Consider the following 16,104-nt stretch of genomic DNA (forward strand, 5'->3'; position numbering starts at 1 on the left):
GGCATCAATGAGCATGGTCGAGAAACGGTCCATCCGAAATAATCGATTTGTAAATAACGAACTTGAACTGTAGATGACATAACACAATGCTATACGCCATCTTTCAAAATTGACAAGAACTGAAGAAATGACAGGAAGCTTAACATATCGGACAGAGAGCTATTTGGAATTGTTAAATAAACTTTTATCTTACATATTTTGTGAAAAAAATATTCGTCCCATGTTTATTTAAGAGTTTTACAATACTAAATCATCATTCACTTCACTTCAACAATGTGTTGAAAAAAAATATATGCATAAGAAAAAACGATTATTCTCCGAGTTTACAGTTTTGCAAGCTGTCTTGATAGACCGAATAGGAAACATGATATGTCGACAAGTCCGTCATGGCGAATACTCGCGGAGAGCCCCTAATGCGCATATCTAAAGGCGACCAATAGAAGGGAATCTGTAAAATTGAGAGTCGACATAAAAACGCGTGTGTGCACACGGCCCGCCTCTCCCTGCAAACAAGACGTATTATTGTGCAGCAGTCCATCCGGCCGGTCAGTCTGTGGAAGGTGCTCAGCAAGATGTCTGGGGAGCCGAAGTACACGTTGTATCAGTTCCCAATGTCCTATTATTCTCAGAAGGTAAGTTCTATAACTTTTTATGTAGAATAACTGTGCTACGTACGTGCCTGTGAGACATGTGTTGAGCATTTCAGTTGATGTGTCATAGGAAATCAGAACGTTGAAATTACCCTAGTGTTGATTTTTCGCTGTTGATATGCAATGTATGTATGTATGTATGTATGTATGTATGTATGTATGTATGTACGTACGTGTGTACGTATGTATGTATGTATGTATGTATGTATGTATGTATGTATGTATGTACGTGTGTATGTATGTATGTATGTATGTATGTATGTATGTATGTATGTATGTATGTATGTACGTGTGTACGTGTGTACGTATGTACGTATGTATGTATGTATGTACGTGTGTATGTATGTATGTATGTATGTATGTATGTACGTGTGTATGTATGTATGTATGTATGTACGTACGTGTGTATGTATGTATGTATGTATGTACGTACGTGTGTATGTATGTATGTATGTACGTGTGTACGTATGTACGTATGTATGTATGTATGTATGTATGTATGTATGTACGTGTGTATGTATGTGTGTATGTATGTATGTACGTGTGTATGTATGTATGTATGTATGTATGTATGTATGTATGTATGTATGTATGTATGTATGTATATTTTGATTTTTTTGTTCTCGGATTTTTGTGTCTGCACGAATTAAGCAGAGCATTCAAAACAGTATGTAGTTTTTGTTCTCAACAGATTTTTTTGTTCTCAACAGATTTTTTTGTTCTCGGATTTTTGTGTCTGCACGAATTAAGTAGACCATTCTAAACAGTATGTAGTTTTTGTTCTCAACAGAGACACTTTGATAGATTCTTGGGATGAATTTTCCCCACGATTTTTATTTTCGGGCAAACGTGTACTGATAGGACCTGACACGTACTGCGTTATGTTACTGCCCTATATTAGATTCAGTTTCATATCTGGCAAAATTTCAAATCTGAATAATATTTTGAGACATATTTTTAAAACATAATGAGCTTTTCAACGTACACTTTCATAACATACTGTCTAACATACTAATTTAATAACATACTGCCAGCAAGGTAATAACAAGCTAGCAGTAAGGTAATAACATGCTAGCAGTAAGGTAAGAACATAGTATCAGCAAGGTAATAACATGCTAGCAGTAAGGTAATAACATAGTATCAGCAGGGTAATAACATGCTAGCTAGCTTCCAGCGCTCACAATGAGAAATAAGTTTTAGTTCGAGCACGACTTCGGCAGGCAACGGTTCCATTATAGTTCAGCTGTTTCCTCGCTGCCTGTGAGTTGCCAGTCAACACATGTTTACGTTAGGTCTGCAGTGTATATAAACGGAGACCGGGTAACTCTGTAGCCAGATAGATTGACAGTATATATATATATATATATATATCACACCAGACGGCAGTTGATGTTTTAACTCAATGTTATTTTTATCCACACAATCATTAAAGCACTTTCTTTATAAACCTGGATTAAGCAGAAAAGCATCTAGAATATTTTCCTTCTGATTTATGAAATTGCTGTGACAAAGACTATATCATTGTACCTTTTATGTTTATATTTGTAGTTTTACAGAATATTGCCACTATCTCTTAATGGAATGCTATGCAGTAAAATATCTGATCTTATATATGCCAAGAATCAACGGAACTGGTTACGGTGTATTGCTTTCCAATATTCGCTGGAATGGTATGATTATTAGGCAATGGAGAAAAGTGTTTACATTTCTAAGGAACACAATAAAATTGTAGGTCGCGCCAGAACACTCAAATTCTGTCTATCACGTCATGTTTGAGGTTTTAATTCTGGAAATTTGCTTTCCCGATCGATCAGTATCGCGAGAAGATGGTTTCTTTGCACACGAGACTAACGTTTTAGAAATGTCTCCCTATTGGGGTCAATCTAACAATCTTCCTGTCGTTCTTATGTTATATATTTAGATTCTTGTGGCGCCGTGAGCTTGTGCAAGCCTGTGTGATGTCTATACGGCGCCGAATAAAAGTTTGTAGAATGTAACATTCAGTTGAGATGTTTAAGATGGTGCGTTTCAATCTGTGTGAAGTCTTGGCGGTCTGCCAAGGAAGTCCACCGAGCTGACCTGCCATGTTGTTGAGTTCATGTCAAATGGATTCCGGAGAAACCCTATATGCAGATGACCAAGATAGACAACATGTGGATGTCAGTATTGTGGGAATATTCGATGGAGAGAGAGAGAGAGGGGGAGAGAGAGAGAGAGAGAGAGAGAGAGAGACTCAACAAGAACAACATGGACAAATGTATCTACGCACATAGTTAATTTATTGGTATATTTACAGTGTATATTTCTTTATTCATTCTGTTTGGATATAGCTTGGTAACGTATGTTACGTATTGTATAGCTTGGTAACGTACGTGACGTGTTGGTATAGCCTGGTATCATATGTTACGCATTGTAGCTTTGCAAAATACGTGACGTATTGATATTGCTTGGTAACATACCTACCGTATTGGTATAGCTTGGTAAGATGTGTTACGTATTCCTGTAGCTTGGCAAAAATATGCGACGTATTAGTAACGTGGTTACGTATAGTATTCCCAGAAATTATTGAGAATCATGTTGCGTCATGTAACTCATTACGTTTATTAACTTCTGGCGTTTTACTTACATAAACTTGTTAAAACATCATCCTTTTACAGTCTCAGTCTTGTTTTAGTACTTTGTTAGACCTCCTCGCTCAGCAATGCATGCCTGAATACACCTAGGCACACTACCCATCAAAGTTTGTAGGTAATCGTGTGACAGGGTATCCCAATATTGGACCACCTCGGCCTTCATATCTTCAATATTTCTCAGTCCCTTTTGGTTTATTCTGTCCTTCATGACTCCCCACACATTCTCAATTGGGTTTAGGTCTGGGCTGTAACTGGGCCAGTCTAAAACTTGAACATTTTCGCCCGACAACCACTGTTTTGTGTAGCGCGCAGTGTGTTTTGGGTCATCATTATGCTGGAAAATCCAATCATCTTCTTACAATGTTTGTGCTGTCGGAAGAAGGTGACCATTTAGAATGTCAACGTATCTTTCCTTTGTCAAGTATCCCGTAAAAACACACAATGGCGTCACTCCGCGAGCCGATATGCCACCCCACATGTGAAACTTCGGGCTATGTTTTGGTCGCTGGTAGATAGGTTTGACAGTATCTTTGGTCCAAATTTTCACACAGTTAGGGAAAAGCCAAACAGAACTTTCATCCGAAATGAAAACATTATCCCAATCTTGATTTTCATGAGCCCGACACCAGTTTAAACGTTTTTCCTTTTGTGCATCTTTCATCAACGGCGAGGGAATTCCACGTTTTTTCACCCAATTAAGTCTCCGTAATTCCTGCCTAACTGTTTCATTGCATACCTGAGGACTTCCTCTGCTAATCATTTCATTTCTGATGTTCTCAACACTTTTCAATTTGCCCCTACTCACAATCTGCCCAAGTCTTCGGCGATCCACAACACTGAATTTCCTAGGCCGACCTGCCCCTGCTTTGTGCTCTATCCCGGTTCCTGTTTGAATATTCTTCGAAGTTCTGTATACTGTAGACAGAGGAATACCATGTCTACAAGCTAACACTTTAGCATCAGCCTCACCCCTTTCAAAATCATCTAGAATGAGCTTTCTTTTCTCTCTTGCTGTAAATTCTGCCATGTCAACACAGGAAGCCGTCTGCTCAGACAAGGGAGATAACTCTTGACGTAATGAGCTGCCTTCTAAGCCTTTAAGAGTTGTCTCCCTTATTTAGTATGCTTAGTGCATAGTGAAAGCCCTTTTTCCAATCTTAGCATCATTAGAAAAAAACAAAGATTTTGTCAATTTCTGGGAACACTGTATGTGACGTATTGGTGTAGTTTGTTAACGTACGTGTCACGTTGGTCGAACTTGGCAATGTACGTGGCGTGTTAATGGTGGCCTGTCCACTTTAGAGGTAACTCGGTGCAGTACGTGACATATTTGTGGTAGCCTGCGCTGTATATAGAGGATATTGAAACCTGATCACAATTCTAGCGTTGTAACATAGAAAACGTGATACATATAAATTGAAGTTAAGGGTAGTCTCCCTTAGAAGTACCAAGCCTAAATGCTTAGAAACGAAAGTATAAATATTGCCTAAAGCTGTTGATCCTAACTGAAAGATTAAAACTGTGGGTAAGTATAGATGCATTAAATTCATGTAATTACTACTAGGCATATTTATCGTAGGCATGTGAGAACAGGGTTTATCACGGATGTTACATATCGTATATTACCTGAATGTAAATTGAACATCTCTCTAAATGATGACCTAGCTGTCAATAGGAAGGAAATCAACGCAGCTTGACCAGTGTCATCATGGCCTCCAACACACAATCATTTCCAGATTAGCTACCTGTAATTAAAGCAAGACAAAGACCGGGTGGTCACTGAAGCATGACATTGCGGATGAGGTAAGGGCCACAATAGTCTGACCGGACATCTGTCACAAATACGACATGTGACAGTCTGATCAGGATTCGCGACCTTTGGGATAAATAGGAAAGCTTTGTGTGAGTCGGGGGTTGACCTTCTGACCATCGCCCCGACAATGTCACGTGTCTATTACCATAATACCTTGTAATTGTTGCATTAAATCATGACTATAGTGTTGTGGACCCACTGATGGACTTCTGTATTTGTGTGAGTTTAGTTTTAGGCCGCACCCAGCAATATTCCAGCTATATGGCAGCGGTCTGTAAATGAAGGAGTCTGGATCAGACAATCTAGTGATCAACAGCATGAGCATCGACCTGCGCATTTGGAAACCGATGGCATGTGTCAAACAAATCATCGAGCCTGACCTCCCGATCCCGTTAGTCGCCTCCTACGACAATCATGATCACCCTTTGTGGCATTCTGTATTTGAAGAGACAGGCATCCCACAATATCAGCATGGGATATGCGTTAATTGCAGACGATTTACTCACTGTAAATGCTGCCTCCTGCACTGGAGACATGTGGCGCCTCGTGGAGGTGAAATGCCGACTCGTTGTCAGTTGTTAATCGCATTTGACAATTAAACGCTGTGGAGCTGGCTATATATATTATAATGGCAATGTCGGCCAATGGTTTTAAAGAGTAAGCTGTACTGACCCGTTCTCCTGGATCGAGGTTATGCAACTACATTTTTAGCGAAATATCAAATACTGTGACGTGGTTGAAGGCATATGTTGCACTTGAGCCAAAGCAGGTTGTGTCTAAGTGGTAGCCCAGTACGATAGCACCAGGGTGTTGTATTTGTGGTAGCTTAGCCGTTCCCGGCTCGTCATTCTTACTTTGTTAAAAGGATTAAGGGGATGAGGAATATTTTGGGATATTATTATTATGTTTTGTTGTTAGGCCTGAGCAGCTTATTTCGTTAAAAAATGCCAAGCATATTTATGAAGCCCAGCTGCAGCACGTGAAACAAAATATCGTGGGATTAATAGCGATGTGAAGGATGGTGATGCCATGTTATGGGCGATACATCAAGATCCAAGGCCTAATGGATTCCTGGCACAATAACACTGCGAAATGTGACATCCCACCACATAGAATGTAAAGGGAAGCTCTGAGCGTCATTATGTCCAGTGGTTATCTTAGTAATTCGACATATCAGTGGCAACTTAGTAATCCGACATATTAGTGGCAACTTACTGTTTCGACATATCATTTGCAGCTTAGCTATTCACATATCAGTAGCATTGAAGTAGTTCGACATACGAGTGGTAATTTGGCAGTTCGACATATCAGTGTAAACTAAGTGATTCGACATATCAGTAGTAGCTCAGTAGTCGGGCATATGCAGCTCAGTGGACTGGCATAGCTGTAGCTTCCTGCTTTGACATATCAGTGGTCGCTTAGAAACCTGCCAAAACAGTAACTGCTTTGCGATATATTTGTGTGCATCAATACAAATCATTTGCAGGTAAACACTATACCTTGGTTCTTTTGTTGTGTTTATCCATGCTCATGTGCAAAGTTCAAGGTTGATATTGAGAATATTGACATAATCGAATTTTCGGGAATAGGAATACTCCAGAAAAACGAAACAATGTTAATTGAATAACAAACGAGTGCTGGTTCCATAGCATTTTCCTTTGTGTGTTCCAGGTTTTGTTGGCGTTCTTTGAGAAGAAACTCGACTTCAAACCCGTGTTTGTCAACCTCATGGCCAACGAGCAGCTGCAGGAATGGTATTACCGGCTTCACCCTAACGGTCTTGTCCCTCTGCTTCAGTACGACGACAAGCTGCTCCCTGAATCGGACGACATCATAGATCATCTCGACAAACAAAACACAGGTACAAGTCCAAGGTTATCAGTCGGGATCAGATTATGAGATAGAAGGGTTTACATTTCGCTGTGCTGAATGTATGAGACCCTCATTTGTCTGGTCCCATTCGTAACTACTCGTCTCTTTCCGTGACTTACAAGAAGATGCCATCCGGCTTGCCGGAATGACACGAGTAGTTACGAATGGTCTGGTCGCTGAGGCATTCGTAACGACTCGTGTCTTCCCGCATTCATCAAGTCACGGAAAGAGGTGAGTAATTACGAATGCTTCCCTGGGTAGACTAGGCTCTCATAGTGAACCCAGCCAGAGAAACACGGCTATACGCTACTACACGCAGCTATTGTTATTGTAAGGGTACTGGCTATTTTGTGGAATTAGAATTTAATCAGACAGTTATACCTGAGGATTGTTTTACTTTTGCGTCTGTTATGTTCATTATTCATGTAACAATAACAGCTGCCGAAACAAATCAAGCATTCTAGTTTATATGGGCACTTGATAGAACACCCAGGTGTGCGAGTTGTACGTGTGAAATTGAAATTTCACAACACACGCTTGTTGATTACGTGACTATTCTAGCCATCACAGTTATGCATATTTAGAGACATACAGCTGTAGTCAGTCAGTGAGTTGGGTTTTTCGCCGCTTTTAGCAATATTCCAGCATTATCACGGCGGGGTAACACCAGCATACAGCTTGAATACTGCTGAGTGGTGTTAAATAACGACCGACAGAGCAACCAACCAGCCCCGCTTCAGCATAAAAGGCGACTATGCTTGTCGTAAGAGGCGACTAACGGGATCAGGTGGCCAGTCTCGCTGACTTAGTTCACACATGTCAATTGCTCAGATTGATGCTCATGCTGTTGATCACTTGATTTTCTGGTCCACACTCGATTATTTACCACGATATACCTTACTATTGCTGAGTACGAACTACACTCACTAACCCGGCCGACGTTTAGCCTCAAATGTCAGCCTGGTTCCCCGGGTCTTTTGCGTCTACGCTACGTTCCGAGCAACAGATCCATGTTATCAATCTGCCTCAAATGTCAGTTGTCACAGAAAGTCCCCAGAGAGAGTACCAATTCCAGAACTCCCAACCAGATAAAATGAGGAGAATCAGACCCTAATCCGGTAAACGCTATCAGTTGCTGATAAGGCATGGTAGAGTACAGCACAGGATACAACAGTTTCCGATACAAACGGTTGGCCTTTTGTCAACGTGAAATGAAAACCAGTGATAAAGCACGATTCTTGTTTTCGTTGTGTCTGGCCTATTGGTTTGGACGACTGTATCTGGTCAGTGTCATGACGTCTATTCACATATGAGACCCGCGTTGTGAGTCCGATCTACAATATTTCTCGTAAGAGTGAGGTAGGTCAACGCGTTCATAAGTGAGTTGGTTTAGGTTCACGCTGAACACAAGTCATATTCTGGCTACATGTCGGCGGTCTGTGAATAACTGAGTCTGGACCAGACAGTACAGTGATCATACGCAACTGGGATAAGGTGACGTGTGTCAACCCAGTCAGCGAGCCTGATAACCCGATTCAGCTAGTCGCCTCTTACTTCTCCGACACGTCGGAGAGAGTGTTTAGCAGTAACATATACAGTTTTATAATGTGTCAGAGAGACGCTCGCTCGCACACACACGCGCGCGCGCGCACACGCACATAAACTAATGCTCAAGAGAAAGTATACACCTCTTTGATTAGACATTAAATCAAAACGGAAACAAGTATCATTTAAATTATTTTGAATTCAAGAAGAGTATTCAACTGCACATCAAACGTCGATACATACAGTGCATGAAATGGTGAAGGTTTGGTTTGATGGTCAGTGAAAGAGAACTGTTGTCAAAAATATTTACATTACTAAAAGTCAAATAAAGACATGGAAATGTCATTGAAATCAAGCTCCATAGCGTGTATGGCCTCTATGCAGGCCACAACACGTCGCCGCATGGATGACGTCAGGCGACGAATGACGTCAGGTGTGATTCGTTGCCATTCCTGTTGGAGACATTGTTCCAGCTGTTGTGCGGTCACAGGTGGCGCTGTCAGTCTTCTGACTTGTCTATCCAGGTAATCCCACAAGTGCTCCATTGGACTGAGGTGTGGAGAACATGCTGACCATGGTAAGAGATCAATGTTGGCGTTTTGCAGAAAGTTGTTCGTCAGTCGTGCAGTATGAGGTCTTGCATTATCATGTAGGAACAAAATTCCTCTTGGCTGTTGGTTGATGAATGGTACTGCAGTCGATCGTAACACTTCATCCCTGTATCTGAGGTTCCCATGAATCACCACCAGCCTCGTCATCAGATCGCCGCAGATGACACCCCACACCATCACACTCCCACCTCCAAATGCTCGAACCTGCTGAACACAATTTGGCGCCAACCGTTCTCCTACACGCCTGTATACCCGAGACCGACCGTCATTTCTGTAGAGGCAAAACCTGGTCTCGTCGGAGAACATCACCCGTGCCCATTCACGCCACTGCCAACGTAGAACCCGCCTGGCCCTCGTCAGATTTTGAGGTGTCAGATGAACTCCACGGTAAGGTCGACGTGCCCTAATACCGTGTTGACGTAGGCGACGGTAGACGGTGTGTCGACTTATCTGGTGCCAAGTGCCGTCACCGCCGTTGACGTTGCCGTAACGAACCGATTGCGGTCACGCGTGGTCGACCGCTCCTAGGCCTGTCAGATGTGCTGCCTGTTGCGGCATCAGTCTGACGACGGTTGCTCTTGTGCATCCAAAGGTTCTAGCGATAGCAGTGTTAGTCGCTCCTTTGCTGCGCCCTTCCGGCAGCTCTCTCTCGTTGAACTTGGCTAAACCGTGGCATACCTCTTGTGTTTTCCTGATCACTGTGTCCCTAACGTGTGACATCGACTGATTTATACAATGCACGTGTTTTTCGTGTTAAGTACGAAAATGCCGTTTTTCGATTTTATGTTGCGTTTATGCGAATCGTAATATTCTGGTTCAGTTTGTTCTCTGAAAGGATGGGTCTTTACATCGTTAACATGGCTCAGTATGGATAATTTCTTACGTTTTCACTTTGCGAAGGTTTTATGTAATTGTTTAGGTGCATACTTTCTTTTGAGCATTAGTTTATATACATATATAAACCATCATACTTTGATCTTAATTGTACTGGTACCTCTCTAAACCTCCATGGCGGTCTTATCAGATGGGTACAATGAAGCCCATTTCTGGTCTCTCTGCCGTGACATTTGCTGGAATTTAATGGAGGACAAGGCGCCATCTGACTGATCCATCTTGTCCATGGTGTTATGTCCTCAGACGATATGAGTCGTAGACTTCAGTGGCATGGATCGGTGTTATCCAAGGTGCTATATTACATATTACAGATATATTACATTACACATAATGGAAAACATCAGCGTATATACCATAATATTATTTGTTTCAGAAACATGCTTGGTGCCATCCGTTGACACCGACGTTGGGAAAGAAGTCGCCCGGTGGCGCTCTCTGCTGACGTCAGAGGTACCTATAGAACTGATAACATACGGGGTGTTTTTCAACCCAGAGATGTCCGTCACGGGAATCAATGCTCCCATCAAGCTCACCAAAGACGGTAATATACCTTTACATTTGCAAAGCTCCTTTAGGCTTTAATTGTCGTGTCTACGTAATATCGTTCAAGTAAACACCATGGAGATCGATGTACACAGTGTCGTAACTGTCGTTGTACAAAGCAGGCTTACTGGTACAACAATCATGCGTGTTACTGAATGGGAGTTACTGTTCACCTTAGCGCTAAGATCGCTTCGTACGACGGCACAGAAATCAGGGCTAAGACTTTCGAAACGTTCGTAGTCCTACGAACTTCTTAAGCCCATTCTTGGCACATTGGATACAATCAAAGTCAAGAATTCTTAGGACTACGAAGGTTCTTTTAGGTCCTGCAGCCCCAATTCTCGAAACGGTAGTTGCCTCAAGTTTTATCGTAGTCAATGTGTTAAGAATTGACTTAAGAAGTTCGTAGGGCTACGAACGTTTCGAGAATAGCTATTCTCATTACCCCAGTACGACAGTCGTAGCGCTACGATAACTTTGTGAAACGAGACCCTGCATCCCAACGTCTAGCTTACATCAATGTTCGCATCAGAGATTTCACCTCCAATCAGCCATTATGCCAGTGTGCGAAATTTACACTGGTCCTCTGGTTCCTGACTAGTACAAATTCATCAGGACCACTAAATAATAAGTTTGCAGCGGTCCTGGTGGCTAATGATTTTCCCTCATCTAACTAATTACATTATCTTTAAATCTTAAAGTGAGTAATACTCGCAAGTCGAAGCGCATGGGAATACAGGGATCGGTTATACATTCGCAATTACTCCAGCGGACCAGTGAAGTACAGACATGTCCACTTACTGTTCCTGTGGTCTAGTGGGAAATTTTGAAAGGTTTCGAACACTGTTAACCATCCCATCTGTGGGCTTCCCGCATGTTGAAAGTTTTTCTTCGGCTTTCTAACCCTGACATGATTTGAACATAAGGTTAATTCGAAACGACACTATTTCCGGATGGAAATAGGTTCAAAGCATATCATATATGTCGTTAGAGATAATCGGGTGGTCTCCCTTGCTCATCATAGGCCGAAGATGCTCATGACATCAACCGATGGTTTATCTAGTACAGATTTGTGTACAGCGACACTGAAAACATAAGGAGTGAAAACGTTTCTCTTGACATTCAGTGGTGCGAACTCTTCAGTTCTTGTGGCTGGTACGCATGCGGTTACTGAAAAAAAATCCTCACAGGTCATGAAAGTATGTCCGTTAGCCTTTTAATGCATCATTTCATGGACCAGCTGCAGAGGACTCGGCTGTGTGTGGATATCTATTAGTACCGGACCATAGTAACCCTGGTGAATTTCATGCTGTTTTTCCTTTTCCCCTGGCATCAATTTAAACCGGACACATCTTCCGGGTCGACAAGATTGATTACTGTATTAGACTGACCTTGCAACCACTTATGCACTCTTTTCATTTATGTTCTCACTTAGAGCGTCTGGCGGACACAGGTCATCTTTTATTATATGGTGTATACTTTGTTCTACGATGATAAATATCATAACCCTATCATTAGTTCGGACGGAATGTTGCTAAAAGTCATCCAATCTAGTAACTCTCTTGGCAATTGAAAGCCTTGAAGACAGTAGGCATGGAGAAGCATTATTAGGTAATATCGCAATTTATCGTATGAGTCACTTGACAACTGACAAAGACGTGCTGAATATAGGGGTGGAGGGTGGGGACGAGGTTACAACTATAAATCGGATGTTGCTAACCAAGTGTTTGGTTTGGTTTAGATATGAGAGAACGAAGCGGTCAAGCTGCAAAGGCGCTGATGGCGCTTGCTGAAAAGATGCCCGATGTCAAAGACAACATTGAACGGAAACTGAAAGGCATGGAGGAAAGGAAGAACGTTATAACCGACACTGAGAAGGTGATGGCGAAGATAGACGAACTGCAGGCAGTGTTTGACAAGGTTGAACAAAAGTTGAAGGAGTCGGGAGGAGGTCAGTTGTGGCGATATCGTGATAGTTTTTCATTGGTTAAAGTGTTCTCTCGTCACACCTAAGATCCGGATTCGATTCCCACATGGGTTCTAGGGCTGGGCTGTTCCCCTACACAGATACCTGTTATGTTAATTCCTGACATTAATTTGCAAGAAATGACAATATATTTTTCAGCTGTTAGGCTTAAACAGTACAGTATGACGGTAAATTATATCTGTATCTTCAAAGACAGTACAACCTTTTCATCACGAAAGAATATCATATTATATTGTTTAATCTATTAATCACATGATCATAAGGGTCCGAGTATTGAGACGGGTACCCTGGTCCGTCTTTTTACCCAACGGTCCCAGGTATATTGGTACAGTGTGTGAAGCCCATTTCCGGTGGAATGCTGCCAAAAGCGACGTAGAACCAATACTCACTCACTGATGGTTTTATTAACTGGCATCCACTAGGCGTTGCTTTCGTAACTCTACATTGTATGACGATGTTCAAGCAGCCTGACAAAACGAGGGTAATGACATTGTGAAATTGTTTTGTATATCTTCTAGTGTTTTGTGAACACAATATCAACCAAGAAATACCCACCTAAATATACTGACGGGCTAAAGAAACGTCACCAAACATTAGAAATTCAGCTGCAATCACCGTCACATGAAAACACATCGCCTAAACGCAACAGTACGTTTATCACTTGAAAATAAGGCATGCACCATTTTCGTCTAATGTGGTTTGCAGGTGTTTCATGCAAAGCGAAAAAAATGAAATACCAAACAGGTATAAAGCAATGCAGACGTGTTGTCAGATATTCATTCTATGAAATAACCTCCCAAATCCACATTGCAAGAACGCTTGGCTGTCATCGCGCCACAGTCACCCTACCGGACTCATGCAGCGATACCTTCAGACAGGCCTGAAATCAGACAGACCACGATCAGGCAGACCTTGAGTCACAATGCCTCAGATGGACCACTATTTGCGCACGCTGCGCAGAAAACCGCTTCCTGACGGTTTGACATCATCAGCGTCGCATGGCTTGGGTCACCGTGTAGGCCGATACACAGCTGATACACAGCAACCAAACGACTGACGTCCTATGAAATACGTATACGTATACAGGCCTTTCCGGGTACAACAGTTGACAACCGAACATCGTCGACGGAGGCATCGTTGGGAGTGACATGAATGGCAGAGGTAGTCTGTCTCACATTATTTTCTCTGCTGCCAAGTCCTCTCTGTAATGCTAAACCTCTAGATGAAGCAAGTCTAGATTCCCTCAGGTTTAGGACTATGGGCTCCTTTTTAAGTTATATTGTTAGTTTGCTTCTATTAAAATTATTTATTTTCAGAGACTAAAAATTAGTCTGGCAGCGAGTGCTATTTGTATTGTGGATCAGTTTTCTATAGTAATAGGGTTTTTAGTCTGGTAGCGTTTCTTTAGCCCGTCAGTTTATAAGGTAACCTATTAATTCGCTTTTGCGTGTTAGTAAGCGGTAACAAGGACAGGACAGACTAACCTCACATTTGCGTCCAAACCTGACTACATCGTTTAATTTATAGTGTTTTTCAAACAAATGCATAAAATGTCAGATTCATACAGTTAAGCGGGCAGAGATTTCCTGTTGATTGCTGAAAACGTCTTGTCATGCTGTGTGGTATTTGGCTTTTTTTCACACAAATATACGTGGCTTAGCTTAAGGCGCAGGTCACATTCAAGGTAATGACTTGCGCGCCTTGAATACAATTTTAAGTCATGCGACTGGCATGCTGTACGATCTATATTAAGTGCTGACTTTCAGGGTCAACCCCATGCCGCCGTGGTATTTCCAATGGAAATATTTCTAGTTTATCAGCAGAGACAGTATTCGTCCTCGGAGGGCTTTATCGCTAAGTAAACATATACCGAGACAATCTGTATGTTTCATCCACCTCAATGCCAACTGATACGACCAGCGTTTTAAGCATGGCGTTGGTACAGTCAACGTGTGTGTCATGAACGTTACTCGAAGTCGTCACCCACGATCTCAGTCGTTGTCAATTCTAATAGGTGCATCAACTAAAACCGCGATGTTACCATGGTGACAGTTTAAGATAAACGCTTTGTAAGTAAATTTTAAGTAGAATAGGGCAGCTGATTTCAGGGCCCACTTATATAGCTAAGTGCTTCCTTAAACAACAAACAAAACAGGTCCACTGACACAAAACAAACGCTATACAAATAGTTACGGCATCGTAGCGCTAACATCTCTGTGCAAACAGGTCAGACACGTTTCTCTATCATTTCTAATGGCTGGAGATTGGAACCCATTGAAATGCCGAAAACAGTATGTAATAGTAGTAGTTTGGGTAAGTGGTACAGAGTTTCTGAGAGGTTTGATTTTAATTCCAGCATCATCAGGTGATCTCTCTCTCTCTCTCTCTCTCTCTCTCTCTCTCTCTCTCTCTCTCTCTCTCTCTCTCTCTCTCTCTCTCTCTCTCTCTCTCTCTCTCTCTCTCTCTCTCTCTCTCTCTCTCTCTCTCTCTCTCTCTCTCTCTCTCTCTCTCTCTCTCTCTCTCTCTCTCTGAGACCAAAACAAAAGAGACACCATGGGCGGATCCAGGAATTTTGAAGGGGGGGAAGGTTCAGGGGTTCGAACGTGCAACCATGGTTACACGTGACAGGGAGAAATCATTTTTTTTAAATGCCCACCTTTCTGTTGCAGGCGCTTGGTTGTGTGGCAACGACTACAGTGCAGCAGACATCACACTGACAGTATTGATGAACAGACTGGTTCTTCTGGGTATCCTACCTCTCTTTCTCAAAGAAACACGCCCCCTGGTGGCGGCATACTGGGAGAGAGCTGAAACCCGGGGATGTATGAAACAGCTGAAGGAGTTTGGTATAAAATCCGCACAGGAACAAGCAGCGAAACAAGCGAAATAACATTCATGGAAAGGGAACTTTGAGATTCTCCTTGGATATTATATATGTGTATTATTGTTGTTGCTTTTTATCCTGTTTTTGTTTACATCTACACTCTTGCCACGAAATTGCCTACATGCTCATATATAAAGTCATAGCCGAACAGTTGCGTGTGTCCTTTATTATCGGTTAGGTACAAAAATGCACACCAAATGTGGAGGTAAGTTTGTAATCCGACCTAGTGAGTGAGTTTTACGACGCTATAATCAATACTCCTGCAATATCACGGCGGGGGAACCAGAAAGGGTTTTACACGTTGTACCCTTGTAGGGAATCGAAACCGGTCTTTGGTGTGACGAGCGAACGCTTTACCCAAAAGGCTACTACACCGTCCCCGACCCTTGTGATTGCTATCGTTAGAATAGATAGGAGATATGACACCCTGGAAGACCGAAGATGATGTTGGAGAACTTTGAGCACTCTGTTATTATGCTCTTAAGAACGGTAGTGTTTTTAAATTCAAACAGATACTCAGATGTGAGCTTTTGGCATATAGCTATCGCGTTCGGCTTTAAATGACATTCACCGGTCTTAAATCAACAGATAAAGGACCGCAAAAATGAAAACAGAATGCCCTTATCTCCTAAATAGATACTCAGCTATGAGCTTTTGGCATATAGTGAAGCC

General features: G+C 42.0%; 1 protein-coding gene across 1 annotated transcript; it reads left to right on the forward strand.

The window, feature by feature from the left end:
• The first annotated feature begins 489 nt into the window (after positions 1 to 489).
• LOC137257891 (ganglioside-induced differentiation-associated protein 1-like) lies at positions 490 to 15,580 on the forward strand. The gene is made up of 5 exons (XM_067795389.1): positions 490 to 632; positions 6,768 to 6,957; positions 10,392 to 10,559; positions 12,303 to 12,512; positions 15,218 to 15,580. Exons 1-5 carry the CDS (start codon positions 573 to 575, stop codon positions 15,436 to 15,438), a joined length of 849 nt encoding a protein of 282 aa, XP_067651490.1. The 5' UTR covers positions 490 to 572; the 3' UTR covers positions 15,439 to 15,580.
• Positions 15,581 to 16,104: the final 524 nt, after the last annotated feature.

The sequence above is a fragment of the Haliotis asinina genome, chromosome 12 (assembly GCF_037392515.1).
Source record: "Haliotis asinina isolate JCU_RB_2024 chromosome 12, JCU_Hal_asi_v2, whole genome shotgun sequence".
In the NCBI taxonomy this organism is placed as follows: Eukaryota; Metazoa; Mollusca; class Gastropoda; order Lepetellida; family Haliotidae; genus Haliotis; species Haliotis asinina.

Coding starts and splice junctions, on each gene's coding strand:
- LOC137257891 (XM_067795389.1), top strand. CDS start 573: ATGTCTGGGGAGCCGAAGTACACGTTGTATCAGTTCCCAATGTCCTAT. Junction 6,958..10,391: donor TCTCGACAAACAAAACACAG/GTACAAGTCCAA, acceptor TATTTGTTTCAG/AAACATGCTTGGTGCCATCC. Junction 10,560..12,302: donor CATCAAGCTCACCAAAGACG/GTAATATACCTT, acceptor GGTTTGGTTTAG/ATATGAGAGAACGAAGCGGT.